Raw genomic sequence first — 16,110 nt, forward strand, 5'->3', positions numbered from 1 at the left:
GAGTTTCATGTATTCTGTTGAGTCTGCCAACATGTGTTAAAAAAAAATAAAGGTTAATTCTAATTTAGTTAATCCATATGATTGATACTGTAGTGTAAGTCTACCTGTGGAAGTGGTGTTTGATGTACACAAAATGGTGGGAACATTTGGTAAGAGAATGAAAACAACAAAAGTACAAAAAAGTAACCAGTATGCCATATTTTTACACTCGTACATTTGCACTAATCTCAAAACTACCTCATATTTCAGGTTCCATAGCAAAGAAAGTGGTTTGCTGTTTCTAAGTTAGTGTACCCTCACTTCTTTAATATATAGTTTCTATGTTTAGTAAACATGCAGACACAAGTTAATGGTTTTTACACCTTTTGTTATAAAGTTTTCAGTTGAAAAGCATCATTATGTTTTGTACTTTTGGTATCTTAAATCACGTCTGCATATTTGCTAACATGTTTAGTACTAATTTCTTATAAGATAAATAATTCAAACAAAATAAGTGTGAACATTCACTTCCCATTTTATTTGAAAAGTTGTAACATACTAAATGCTTAGACTTACAAGTTTTGTTTTTTATATCTATATAGCTGCCAAATCACATCATGGTAACAGGCGAGCAATGTCCACATGTGATATTTTAAGATAGCGTGGCTAAAATTACGTGCAGTTTTTTGTTTTGAGATTTGTTTTAATCTAATGAGGATGAATAAGTAGACATTGGCAATTCTATAAAGTTACAAATATAAATGAAACATTATATCACCAAGCTTTAATAATGTGTATTTAAGGTAGGAAGGGTAGTTTTTGTAAAACTACTTATCATAGTTGCCAAACAACTAAAAAATGTTCTTTACCTAAATACCCATGTAAAGGGAAGACAGAAAAAAATGGATGTTACTGACTGAATTAGTATTCATTATGGAAAAGATGTAATGTGATGCATTTGGAGGAAAGTAACTACAAATTGATGTATTATCAATAAAAAAAAGTTTTCGACCATGTGGCATGTTCAATATGCTTATAAAACATTTTGTGAATTAGTCGTTGTGTTATTCCTATCAAATGGCAGCTTATCATTTGTTTCTCATTGTTTATACTTACCTGTCCCCCAGTGGGTCAACAATAAATTTATGGATTTAAAAAGCTAAAATCTGGGGTTCATTTCCCTGTGGTGGACAGAGTGCAGGTAGTCTCTTGTGTAGTTTTGTGCTGAAACAAGTAAGCAAACAAACATCATTCTTGCTATATAACAAAACCAATTCTACAAAGTTTGTACTGTCATGAAATTTTATACTTATGAAAATTCCTCTACTTTGAATCATACTATTTGAAATATTGTGTACCAGTTTGACTAAAGTAAAATTCAGAGAAAACTTTATAAAGAATAATGTAATGCTGTATTTAAATATAAGCATTCAGTTGGAATGTCTTAATGAGTACATATTAGAGTGACAAAGAGTTTTTTTCCTGTACTCTCTCAATTTTTTATAATGATTATAATGTTCATTGACACATTATATTGATACATCATATAATGTTACATTTAATTGTGTAACTGCTACATTGAGCTGTTAAAGTTGGTAATGCACTTCACATTAGTGTTGTTAGAAACATTTCACTAATTTTGTAAATTGTCTCAGCCTTGATCTCAGCTTGAGCAAAAACTGCTGTTATTTTATTTACTGATAGGATTGTTTCCATCACTAAGGGATAAGAATGGTAATCTTAATTTGACATCAGAATTTTCTTACAAATTATATGCTTACAATTTTTACACCCTTTTTCATAGAATAATATTTTATTCTCTGTTTATAAGACATTTCAGAGTAACTTAAAGGAGTGAGGTAATTATGCTAAAATACCTTTTTGGGTATGTAATATTAATTTTCATCCATTGGTCTTGAATTTTAAAAGTTATAAATTTTGCTGACATAGACCTGGAGCTGTTAAGAAAGATTGCTTTTTTTAAACATAATGAAAGCTCTGAAAATAGATAAACTTGAAGTTAAATCTGTCTAGGGCACAAGTAACATGAGATTACTTTTCTATTTTATTTAATATTATGCAGGATACATTGTATAATGGTTTTTATTGTCAGTTAATACTTAAAATGGTCCTCTTGGTAGAAACTTGGTGTTTCATATTGCAAAATAGAGTGAACCAAATTTGCTTCAAAATCCAGATAACATCAGTAAAAGTAGGAAGGTGAGAACACAGTTACTTCTTATGAAGTATTTTAATGTCAGACTTTTTTTTTAAAGTGTCGCAAAGCTACGGTCGGTACAGTTGTATGCCTATGATGACTCGTAGCTGCAATAGTAATAGTTGTTAAACAATGATTGCAATTAATAAGCCTTATTTTTTCTTAGTCATTTTAAGATTCACCAAGAAAAATTTTCTAGTAAATGAAATCTACTGTGAGAGACCACTTTTTTGCATTTTCATTGCTGTTGCAAAATACATCTTGCTATGCATGGAAATTATTATACACATGTCGATAATCATCATATAAATTTGAAAATGTTATAAATTTTACATTTGTTTAAAATAATCGGCAAGTTAAATGTTTCAATACTTCTTTATTTGGTGCCTATTTGAACATTCAGAAGAGCCATTCACTGCAAAGGATTGTGATATCAGTAGGTCACTTAATCATTTCCTCAAGATTATCTTCATTATATGGGTCAGATAATAAGATCTGTTTTCAACATTAAATAAATATCGGAGACCTAGTAGTGGGTAGTGACTCAAGGGTTGTATGCTTGAATATTATCTCATTCACTGCCACACTTGTAGATAAACAACTTTCCAAGTATCAAGTTTATCATACATGTGATGTTGTGTAATTATTCGTATCTTACTTATTACTTATCATATCAGAATGCACTTTATTTCGAAATACTTGCCCGAAATATTTCATTGATGAGTATGTTCTCAGATTGTAAGAAGTAAGTAAAATGATTATCCATGCATTAATTTCCCAAACTTGAACATTAATATGTAACATTTTTCTATCGTTATAAAATTGTTAGTATTATTGTATATGTACTTCTCGGAACATTTACTTACTATTACCTCTTAAGGCTAAAAGTCCAGAAATATTGTTAACAGTCACACTATCTAACTGATGAAATAATACATTCTAATCTTTATAAGTAGAAGTGTAAGAGACCCTCAATGGGACAGCAGTAAGTTAATTAAAGACTATATCATGTTTCTTATATGTGCCTATGGCAGTGCTCTAGAAGGGGGACCTGATAGTGAGAGTTACAAAAACAACAATATCAAACAATCCATATAACTAGTCTATAGAAAATTTTAAATGTAAGCTAAACTGATGGTTGTGTTTGTATTCTAGTGAAATACAATTACGTGTATGTCAGACAGAGCCACTTAGTCATTAGCTTACCCTTTTGTGGTCATATATTGTTCAAATCACGTTTTCTATATTTTTCTATTGTTTTTATTGAATAAATCCGTACATTTCATGTTTTTTATGCGTTTTCTTCTTGATTAAGAAAAGCTTATTTTAAAGGTTTGTTTACCTTTCACTTTCATTCTTTCTGACACCTAATCCAAATTAAGAGTTAGTGTATTTCAAGCTTTGTGTGTGTAGCAATTTTGTTATAAGATTGAATTAGAATATGGATTGGTAGTTCTAAAACTATGTATATATAAATATGTACTCCGTTGCAACCTTTTTCTTCAAAAAGAGTTTGCTCAAGTAATGGCTGACTTCCAGTCTGGCATGGTCAGATGGTTAGGGTGCTTGACTCGCAACCTACGAGTCGAGTCGTGGGTTTGAATCCCTATTCCACCAATCATGCTTGCCATTTCAGCTGTTAGGGCATTATAATGTAATGGTCAATCCCATTATTTGTTGGTAAGAAAGTATCCCAAGAGGTGGCAGTGGGTGGTGATGACTAGCTGCTTTCCCTGTAGTTTTTCACTGCTAAATTAGGGATGGCTAGTGGAGATAGCGGGTGGATGGAGAGCGGATGTGGACTTTTGGCGGAGAGCATCGAAATATTGAATGGTAACATTTCTTTAAATTAAGAAAAAGATATGGCAAGTCGTAATAAAAACTTAATTTAGCGCGTTTCTTGCATGTGTATATGAGATTTGAATGCTGACACTAACTGCGTATATCACTAACATATAGACTGTAATTTTATTAACTAGTTCTGGGCAGTGAAAAGATTAAATAATTGTTGAAAGGGCGCGACTTTATTTAGGTAAATCACTTTAAAATTTCTTCTTTGATGCAGGCATTTTGTTACCATAGAAACATATTAAGTTTTAATTTAACATCGGATTTAGGTTATACAAACACGTGTAGAGCTCATAATAAGTAAAGTAATCAACAATGTGCTTAATCTTTATAGAAATCGCCATCTGTACAGGAGTAGTCTACAAGTCACCTCGTTTACTGTGTTATGTTTCACTGGTAATATAATAAGGAGATTAAAGAAAGCTGCTGCTAAATTTAAAATGAGGGTTTCTGTCGTAAGCATTTAAAATTACGGCCTCGATGGAGTATTACAGTTGTGTAAAAAAAGATTATTGTCAAGTGGGCAGGTGTCAAACTTCCCATACGGGTGGTTGCATGTACGATGCCAAACTAGTGTAGCTTCTTTTTTCTTCTTCTTATATATCTACACCTCTGGAAGCTGAATTGCAAGTAATGGAACAAAAAATGTATGACAAATATCAAGAATTTTGTGTTGGGTACCGTTGATTAGCTACCTTTAATTAGTTTAAAATTAGGGACGGCTAACGCAGATATTCATAGTGTAGCTTTGCGCGAACAAACAAAAACAACTTAAAATTCTACATATTTTAACGTCACGGATATTATATTCAGTATAATTCAATAATTGTATTGGTCGCTTTATAATTTTTTTTTCTGTTACCAAAGTGTTCATATGATGAAACTATTAGTTTTTGGGTTTTTTTCTGATTTGCTCGCTAGCTTATTAATTTCTAAAAAAAGGGGCTAAACTATCTATACACGGTATTATCACCGTAACCTTGTTTATCATAAAAATATATTTCCCTTTGTTTAGATTCATTTAACTGTAGAATATTCAAATTAAGCACAGAATACTTGCGTAAGCCTTGTACACGTGATCTGTAGTAGTGGAGCGTCACAAAATATGGCTTGTGGGAGCAGTCTGCTGCACATGTGTTAAACGTAAACAGACCTGGTATTGTGGCGTATAAGGTAGTAGAGCATTTACCATGGCATTACTGATTAAGTAAATACGCGGGAGAGTTTTAATACTGATAGTCGGAAAGAGGCGTTAAGTGACTTTTATTGTCAGCCGTCTTTATTTACTCGAGCAAATACAGGACAGTTTTGACTGTAAAGTAGATACTTAAAGTAATAATCTGTTTTACCATCACTTGTTGCTTTGTTAGCTGAGTAGTGATGATGGTTTATTTTAACCTATGTAGCATACCTTCTGTTTATTGATGTGTCCCTATTTTCAGAAATTAGATTATTTTAAGCCAGTTTTTGGTGTCTTCCACGCTGAATCTTCTTTAGAACGTATCGTTAATAAACACAACTGTAGAAAACCATGGGTCCACATTATATAGCATCAGTTGACTTGCAGCGATTCTTAGGGTCAAGTCTCATAAGTCATCAAACACATGGAAAAACGAAAATGTACCCATCTGATTTAGGAAGACGTTTGGAGAATGGAGGTTCTCGAAGTGCAGGAGCATCATGGAATGGCTACCAATTACCTATGTGTAACTATCAATCCTGTAATAGTCACATGCCTCAGTTCGGTCATTCCAATCTGAACTACCTCGTCTGGACAGGAGTTCCCTTGGTAAATTTGGCAAATGGTGTGTTAAATGGTCATGATAAATGGAGTTATGAATTATCCAGAAGGAATGATTATGAAAAGTGTTTGACTCGAACGCGTGAATATGGCATTTCTCATGCATTAGAAGAGAACGTTCCTTCCAAGTCTTATTCCATACCTATTCATTCTTATGTTGATGCTAATAACATACACGCGCAAGAAACTCCTCCAATATTTCCAGAAGAAGACAAAGAAACATCTTTGTTTAGGAATTTGGATGAGGTAGAAGGGCACGGTTTTTTCTCGGTTGAAGGATTCCATCAACCTTGTCGTTTTTACTCGCCTGAAGACTGCTATGGTATAAAAGAGGTAAATCCCTTGATATTCTCATATCCTACATCGTTGGATCATCAGCAGTTTGGAGATGAAACGTCGCCTGTTAGTAATGAGTCTTATTACAGATACGTACCTGAACTAGTTTGTCAAGTACAACAAAATGATTCTTTTGGTTTCATGTGGAAAGAATCCTTTGATATCACAGATAACTGTTTGCCACAAATTGTAAAACCACGCAAACGCTTAAGAAAGCATAAGAATATGTGTACATTTCAAGATCATATCAGTAGTCGTAGCGGTATTTTAACATTGAAGCCGTACCAACCACTGTGCTATAAGTATTCTAATTTTCAAAAAAATCAAGCTAAAATGCGTGAAATAGAAGTTAGTAACGATGACTTTAAAAATATACAATCACAAAGTCTAGTGATTGAAAACGTGTCTCGAAGTCGAGCTAACAAAGCGCTGATGGCCGAGTTAAGTGATTCTGCCACTATAAGTTTACAGTCACAAAGTTTGATTGGTGATGACTCATTTGCAGCTGATTCGATATCATCAAATTGTTCATCAGTCTTGACCAATTCAGTTTCTCATTATAAAGTTTGTTATCCACATGTTACACCACTGTATTCCGAATGTGAATATTTCGAAGATCTGTCGTCTTCCCTGTTTCTAGTGGCACAACAGGACCCATCGGACCAGCTTACAAGAAAGGAACCTGAAATATCAACTACAGAACTAGAGTCTGAAGTCCCATCTCGGTTTTTTACATCGTGTTATGAAAGTAATGAGTTGAAAATGAACTTTTGTCCCAGGTTGAGTTTGTCTGAAGAGAACGAAATGAACAGAGGAGATAAATTCGAAACCTACGTCACCCCAGGATCAGAACCGTCATCTCATTTTTATATCAGCTCTTGTAAGTTCCTTTTTTCCCAACTGTCTTTCGTAAACAGTACTATTAATAGGTATTGAAATATTTTTGAAAAATGCTAACTAAATCAGCGGTCTATAATTTTTTTTCTTTTAAAAGTCCTGAGTTTCGTATTTTATTGAGCGCATTACAATACAAATTATATGCATAGTAAACAATTGTCAAGTTTCCTGTGTTTGTACATTGCCCCAATGACTTATTTTGGTCACCAGTTATAAATAATCACTATTTGTGTGCATACCATTGACCATTCCTAACATAATGAGAATCTCTCAATAAGAATATATGAAAAGAGCGCTTGTACAACTGCTTAGCAAGTGCAACTAACAATAGCAAAACCATGAAATTAACTACTATAAATCTATAAAAAGTTAACTGTTATGTCCTAGTTAGCACAAAGTCTGTACTAGTTGTGGAAATAACAAGTATTCAAGTAGGGTTTTGAAAGAAAATTTAAACTTTGCGCCCTAACTTTCAATTATTGTGAATATAGCAAGTTTTAAAGAAAGGAATGTTGTATGAAGGTAAAAGTTAGCCATATATATATATATATAGCTACGTACTGTTAAATGTTCAGCATAAGCTAAACTGCTGAACTATGATGAGTGAAAACAAATTTCATACAGATGAATAGAAATGGTGACTCAGTTCTCTGGATATCGTTGTAATTACAGACATATATAAGCACACAGGGAGAGAGAATTCTAAAGGTGTGTGTGGAATTAGATTTAAAGTGAACGCTTAGCTTCTTGGTAGAAAATTGCCTAGCTAGAAGCAGAATTTAAAGCAATGATATGTGCATGATAAATAGAGATTTTATGTTCTGTCAAATGAAATTAAAATGGCATTATTCTAAAGTATGGTCGGCTAGATAATATTATTAGTAGATATAAATATTAGCAAGATTTCAAAGCGATTTAGCAAAACGGCTAGATAACATGGTAATTAGTTAATATAAATCTTAGCAAGATTTAAAAGATATTTTTGGTTATGAGTAAAAAAACATTGTTTAAATTCTTTAAGCCCTATAATTGTTAAGCACTGATGCGTTAGATATAAGAAGCGCTGCTTCATTTAACAACTTTCTTCCTGTGCTAAATGCCCCCCAGTGGCACTTACAACGCAAGAATCCGGGTTTCGATACCCGTGGCGGGCAGAGCACAGATAGCCCATTGTGTAGCTTTGTGCTTAATTACAATCAAACAAACAGTGCTAAACATTTATTTATTTTTGTCTGTATGTCTCTCTCCATTTGTATAAGTTACTATATTTACTTTATCTATCTTGTTTTTATTCGATGTCTATTTTTTTTTATCTAGACTGTCGGATCTTCATTGGAAGTAAGCATTTTCTACCATGAGAGTTGCGTAGTAGTAACACATTTACAACCTAAGAATAAAAAATATTTAAAAAGGCACCATTGAGCTGCCGCCACTTAGTCATCGTTAATTATCAGTTGACCCTTGAATTATATAATGAACAAGCGAATGTGTGAATAATGTTGCATGTGATTTTGAATTTCTGAGGCTAACCAAGTAGACACAGGTTCTATTATCGTCAGGTTTTTATAGGTTTCTATATATATAAACATACATACACGAACATATTAATCATTAAAATTCACAACAATATAACGAGTCCAAAGTAGGCTTAGCATGCGTTAGGCTTTTTTTGCTTTTTAGTCTTTCATTTTAGATTGTTTTCTGTATAAGTGCTAGCTTGAATTTCTAAATATTAACTAATAGAGATTACACATTTTTGCACTCAAAGTTAAGCTGCCAAAGGTTTGATACTGTTAATATGTTGCCGTAATTGTAAAAAACATCATCTCTTCCAGCATTCTTATAGAACTAGCTGAGTTGTGAGGGCCAATATTGCTCGAAACTTAGTTTACTTAGTCATAGTATGATGGTGTGCTTTGTTGTTGTTGTATTACTTGAACTCGTAGCTGTCACCATCGACAAGTGAAGAGCGCTGAAATAATAGTCAAAAACATACCTGAAAGTCTTCTCGTCATTAAGTAAGGATAATGGCAACAAATTTTATAGTAATATGAGCTAATATATATTAAATTACAACCTGAAAATCAAAAGTGGATTACGCCAGTTGAGTGTGTATGTGTAATGCTGATGTGAGAGAATACGTTGTAATCATCATTTGCAATATTGCGTGCAAGTTTGTTTTATTTCATGAATTAAAAAAATAAGTTGGGCAAAAATAACAGTGCACGCAAATATGTACAATTGGGAAACAATTGTGAGGGATCAATGATGAATTTATATTTGTTTGTTTGTTTTTACTGTAGGAAAGCAAATGTTTATGATAAAATTTTTTAGTATTTTCCACATATGACTTAAAAAAATATTTCCCTCAAATTGTATTGTACATCCCCATTGACATTGATCGGTTCAATATTCAGGTTTGGCTCGGCATGGATGGCCATTAGGTTAGGTCACTCGACTCGCAATCTGAGAGTCGCGGGTTCGAATCCCCGTCCCACCAAACATGCTCGCCCTTACAGCTGTGGGGGCGTTATAATGTGACGGTCAATCCCACTATTCGTTGGTAAAAGAGTAGCTCAATAGTTGGCGGTGATGACTAGCTGCCTTCCCTCTAGTCTTACACTGCTCAATTAGGGACGATTAGCGCAGATAGCCCTTGTGTATCTTGGCGCGAAATTCTAAACAAACAAACAGTACTCAGGTTTCAGTACTTTACGTTAACTCGTCGCTCAGAAAAAAAGCCAATTAGACTACAGTAGAACGTTTTCTGGACATGTATGTATATTTGTTTCACAACCGAAAATAAAATAACATTGGTACATAAGGAAACTGTTGGATTATTGCAATAATTTTGAATATGCATTTTATATATTAGGCTAAATGATTGATAAAGTTTACATACGTAGTTTGATTTGAGAGAGAGGTATTTTCTTCTTGTACAGATGCTGTAAAATAAGCATTAATCGTTTTATGTATAACCAGTTTTGCAGACCTCAAGCTCTGAAAAAAACTTTCCCTTACTTATAAATTGCGTTACTTCAGTGGCTCACCGATAATCTTGGACTTAATGCTAAAATTCGTGGTTCAATCCATGTTGTAGACACATCGCAAATATACCTTGTTTAGTTTGAGCATAACACACACACAAAAGGGACAAACAGACAGTATAAGTTGTTTTTTCTTTTCTTATGCTTTGCATCTGTCAGTGACTTATAATGAATTAACATAAGTAATAGAAAATATTCATCACTCACTGCACTTGGGATTACTTTTTACGTCGCTACAATACACAATTCTCTTCTGTTATGCATAATTACAGTGCTTCTTTTCAGTATCAACCCCATCCAGAAATATCTAACGCCGTAGGTGTTAATAACACTTGGCATAAGTGCTGAATGTTATGACACTGTAGTCGTTTCAAGTCATTAATGTCAGTATTAAACATCTGACATGATCGTATATACCTTTCAAATACCATAAAGAAAACAATAGTTCATTGCCAATATGGCAACATTCACCAAGAACTAATAATATCTAAGAGTTGTAGATAATTATATGTAATAATGTATTTAATGCTATTAGCGTTAAGCAATAATAACAACAACAAAAAAACAACTTTATTATAGCGCTTCTTAATTTATTGTGCCACCAGCCACCCAAACAAAGCTATTTAAATATTTTTTTATTGTTCATTTAATTTTTAAAGTTATGTTTGAGTTAGGCCGTAACGTATATTGAAAGCATCAAAAACTACATATTAAACAAATATGCAAAAGAAATGTCAAGCGAAGTATAATATTTATGAAAGTATATTTGTCTGTGCATGTATATAATATATACACTTATCAGGATTCAGTTCTTACCTGATTTACGTTTATGTTATAGAGGTGTTGTCTGATATTCTTAACAAAGAAAAAATAAAGCGTTTAGTGAACTCCATGCTCTAATTCTTTCATCAGTTTCTTAAGAAGCCATCATGTGAAAAGTTATCTCTCGTGTTCTGTGTGTTTAATACCGAAGTATTGAGTATGGTTGAGAAAGTCCTGCCTTTTCTGTTGGGTTCATTAACTGTGTTTATGAAATGTTCACCATAAGTTACATGCTTTTCTGACTTCCTTGGTGGTTTCTCGTTTTCACCGATCCACCCCAGTGCCGTTTACATTTTATTATCGTTGTTGCATTGTTTTGTGAAAACTGATACGACCTAGCGTACCGGGAAATTATCCTCAATAAATGAAATGTGTTTAATTTTATGATATTAGAGTGTGTGTGTGTAAGAGGTTATTATATTTATCTCTGTGTTCGATAACAAGTTTTCTATAATACTCCTATATGAATTTAAACAACGTTAAGTGGAAAAGTATTGTGTTATTGAGGAACAAATAAATTAACGTAAAGAAGCAGTAGGCCAATGACCTCGCCATTATGGAAGTTTTTTAGGGTTAAGAATGACTGGGTTACCTTATGATATTGACAGTAAGAGGTCGAAGTCATGAGACATGCTCACTTTGTCGTCCAATAAAGAGGACATTATGTCGAGATTATTCATATCATTTATTATATCTTCTTTAGATCTGTTTCCATTTGAAGTTATGCAAAGAAAGCGAATGAAATATACCTTTTTACGTTTTATATTTTTCAACCACTTTAATTAATGCGATGAGGGAGATTGAAAGTTATACAGACCTCACTAGATATGCGTTCACGTCCTTTGAAATAATAAATACAGTTAACGAAAATACTATAAGTTTAGAAATCGCATCACAATAAATGTTGCAAAAAAAGTGAAGACACCAGCTAAAAACACTTCAAAATACCTAAGTTTTGATGATCGCCTCCCACCTTGTCACAAAGACTTCTGCACAGTGGTTAGCTTGCTCAGAATATAAATACCGAGGGGTATTTCGCAGCTCTTTGCCTCAAAAAAACGCGCTTTGCTCTTTGGATGTGGTAAACGCTTGATGGTCGAATCCTACTATATTCAGTAAAGTCAAGCATTGGTAGGTGCTGTTGACTTAGGGACGGCTATGCGCAGATGGCCTTTGTGTTGTTTTGCGTGAAAATTTTGAAACACAAAATTTCTGGACCATTATATAGACATCATACACTCGTGCGGAGAACATACCACAAATAAATTATGTATAAAAGTGAAAAATGTAAATTTGTCAAAAAAACAGCAAAACAAATTTGAATAACGGATGATATTACTCATAGAGGCAGTTTTAGAAATATGTCAACTTCCTATGAGATTTAATTCATGTTTTAATTATTATCCCAGTCAATAGTTTTCTACACAATACTATTTTAAATTCTTTAAACCAAAAATATCACAGTTTTTGGGCTAATACTTCAAAAAAAAATTCCATGTTAATCGGTAATGTTTTTTATGAAATATTCTATATGGAAGTTATCCACAATTTGTTTGTGTAGACTTATAAAAAATCTCATAGTATAAATAGCAGCGTTTTGTGAACACGCACAATAACGTAAATAAGCATTACTGATGGAGTCTAAATGGAGTTCACTCTTAAAAACCATTTATGTATCACGTTGCATTGGCCCGGCATGGCCAGGTGGTTAAGGCGCTCGACTCGCAATCTGAGGGTCGCGGGTTCGAATCCCCGTCCCACCAAACATGCTCGCCTCTTTCAGCCGTGGGGCGTTATAATGTGACGGTCAATCCCACTATTCGTTGGTAAAAGAGTTGGCGGTGGGTGGTGATGACTAGCTGCTAGACTTACACAGCTAAATTAGGGACGGCTAGCGCAGATAGCCCTCGTGTAGCTTTGCGCGAAATTCAAAACAAACAAACACGTTGCTTTTGGATTCACGACTTTGTTAGTTACAAAGCCCCTAAAATCATACTGCTCATGAAACTAAAAACATTCAATAAAAATATCGTCAGGACTGCAATTAATCGTATAAACAAGAGGGAAGAACACGAAGGTAAACGTTGTTTTGCCTATATTTTTAAATAAAGACATCGATGTATTTAGGTAGGATTTTGTTGTTTATTTTATGGCAAAGGTTCAGGACTTATGTTAAACTTCGAGACTCGATCTTCGCTTCTGACACAGTGCAAATTACCCGTTGTGCACTTTTGAGCTATAACAAATGGACAAAGCAAAAGGCATTTCACTTTTTTATTTATTTATTTGTCGGATGGTTTTGGAGTGTGTTGCATGCAATCAAACTATTAAGGGGCGTTATCTCGTTTGATTTGTTTACTGTTTTATTTTATAAGTATAACCATTTATGAGTGAAAGTTAAAGATAATGTAATAATATATCAGTTATACTGTATCGGCTGTATCCGGTGCCGACGAGGCCTTTCGCCTAATACCAGGGCTCGTCAGGCTGGCTGGGATACGAGTTGTCGAAACGCTACTTATACCATCAATTACTTGAATAAAACCTGTTTCAACGAAGTTGATGAACTGTAATTTTTTATCAAAGTCATTAAGCATCAGAATTAGATTTATGATTTTCACTAACAACAAATTATTTATTATTAAAGAGTGAATGAAAGATTCGACGTCATGAGTTTTAAAGTGCCAGGGTTACTCCCTCGTGCCTACTGAATACATTTTGTCCGCGCTTTTTTGGGTGCCATTACCTCATATTATCTTCTCTTTGGGATTATACATTTTGCAGTTTTTTTTCTTTATTTTTTTGCGCGAATTTCTGTGTTACGCTAATTTTATGTCAAAAAATGTAAACCATTTTCCAAAAAATATTTGTTCATGTTGCTTAATGTTAATGTCATGCATTAATGGTTAAAAACAGAAAGCATACAGCAGAAACCTTTTATCGCTCCTGATAAACTGTGTACCGGGATCAGTAGATTACATTAAATACTCTTGACCCACTTGGCTTACACTTATCAACTTTTAGTCCAGTGAGAATTCCTTGGTGGATCTCAGTGTTCTGGAGGTTTCATATTTGACTACGTTCTGTTTTATTCAAATATATTTCATGCAACAAATAAATGAAACGAGCTTTTATTATATAATACGTAGAGCATAACATTTCCCAAATTACAAAACGTCTCCAAATAAAATAGATTTGTTTATATCAATGGCCCCTCAATGACACAGCGTACGTCTACGGACTTATAGCCCTCTGTATAGCTTTGTGCTTAATAACAAACAACAACAGAATCTATTTCAATGTTGTGTTTTTACAGTGATTTTATCTTATTGCATTTATCTCCCAGTGTTGTGTTAATTCCATTTCTTCTGAAAACGTTTTTTTTCTTTACATGATGTCTATCTTGGAAATCTCAACAAAGTCAACAAAGCGTTCCGGATTTACAGTTATTGTTGAATCAACCATGACGTCATGGTAGTTCTAACAACGCTATTAGTTTCTTGAAATTTATTTAGAATACTTCTGTTTTGTAGTTTGTGGACACTGTTTGTTAGATAGTCCACTTCCTTGTTCCTGGTCTGACTTGACCAGACCAAAACAGAGTGCATTTCAATGTTGGTTCTTGGTTTGACCTGACGAACCAGATCAATGTATTGTATATTTCAATACTAGGGTCGTTGGCCTGACACGTTGGACGATATCGCTATTTCCTACCCCTTGGGCGTTACTAACACCCAAGACCATGCATGTTGCAACAAGTATCTGTAAACGGTAGTGAGATTTATTCTGTTCAAGAAACGCTTTTTTCTTTCTTTCTTTGTTTATTTGTTTCTACTGTCACCTTGACGATTCGAATACATGTTTGTCTATGGTTGTGATATTATTGTTTCAAGTTTCATTCCAGTGTACTCAAAACCTAATGAATCGGTATAGTAAATAGAATTCCTTTAAAAAAAAAGCGGATCGAACTGGTTTACGTGTTATAAATCTTTAAAATAAATATTTGTTTTTAAATAAGAAGGAATGTGCCGCTTGAGTATTGAATTCTTTGTACTTTCCATGCTAAATAGTTAAAATGTATACTGCATTACAATATTTAAAAAAGCTTTTTACACTTCTAGAGTAATTCGAGTGTTTTTTATATAATTCTTAAGAGGTGATTTTTGTAATACATAAGGTCTAAATGTGATTTTATAACTATGGATAGCACTGTTAGCACATTCACTGTTAAATTAGGTACGGTTAGCGCAGATAGCCCTCGTGTAGCTTTACGCGAAATTCAAACCAAACCAAACCTAAGAATTGGTGGTGGGCTGCTTTCCCTCTATTCTATCGCTTTTTAAGTTCGAGACGACGAGCTCAGATGTCTTTGCACTACATTCTTCAATCATCATTTGAATTTTGTATTCACTTTTATTTACACAACTCGGAAAACATTTGTAGCAGGTAAGAATGTAAAACATTTAACCTTATGAAAAACAGCAAAAGGTCAATATGACGTGTGTTTATTGCTGTTTAAAGTACAAACTAGAATTTGTACTATGTAAGTTTTAATTAGAAACTTTATTAGATTAGTGTGATGAAGGCTGTATATTTTTAAAAGCCTTTAATTAGACTTGTGCTCATTTCCATAGCAACTTTTGTGTTTTCTGTTTTGAAATTGATAAAACACTCGCGTGTACTGGTTAACCATCAGGGAAACAGCTCAGCTGTTGAGTTAAGAGACTAAGTATGGCTAACAGCTGCACCGTACTTTCGCTTTGCATTATATTTATAGAACAAATTGTTGATTCAGTATCTGAAAGAAATGTACCATGAACTGTATTTTATTTTGGGTCATGCCCCACATTAAATCGAACCATCTACGATCCTGTTCCAGATTCAGTATTCTAGAGGAAATGTAGGGGTAGTTTTCATCGAAAATTCCGTGGAAAATAAGTTTTACTGAAGGATGTATTGATTATTCCTTTAGATCAAATGGTAAAAAATGCGTCACTTATTTGACACCTTTTGTACAATATGTCAATGGGTTTGTTGTTTTTTGAAGTATGTGAAATGCAACATTTCTGGATAGGAATGTCGAGAGCCAGTACGGGCCCCGGGACAAACATCCTCGCCGGGCCCCCTTTCTCTCTCTCTCTCTTTTTTAACATTTTCAAGAA

The 16,110-nt window shown here is 33.6% G+C and overlaps 1 protein-coding gene across 2 annotated transcripts in view; it reads left to right on the forward strand.

The window, feature by feature from the left end:
* Positions 1–16,110, forward strand: part of LOC106464062 (CCR4-NOT transcription complex subunit 6-like) — an 84,383-nt gene that overhangs the window by 30,162 nt on the left and 38,111 nt on the right. The window contains exon 1 of one of the 2 annotated variants that reach the window (XM_022391948.1): positions 5,261–7,062. The exons of the other annotated variant lie outside the window; for it this stretch is intronic. Coding sequence (XP_022247656.1) covers positions 5,577–7,062 — 1,486 coding nt within the window. The 5' untranslated portion in view covers positions 5,261–5,576. Of the gene's footprint in view, positions 1–5,260; positions 7,063–16,110 lie in introns of those variants that run through there. 2 annotated transcript variants of the gene reach the window in all.

The sequence above is a fragment of the Limulus polyphemus genome, unplaced genomic scaffold (genome assembly GCF_000517525.1).
Source record: "Limulus polyphemus unplaced genomic scaffold, Limulus_polyphemus-2.1.2 Scaffold57, whole genome shotgun sequence".
NCBI classification, from domain to species: Eukaryota; Metazoa; Arthropoda; class Merostomata; order Xiphosura; family Limulidae; genus Limulus; species Limulus polyphemus.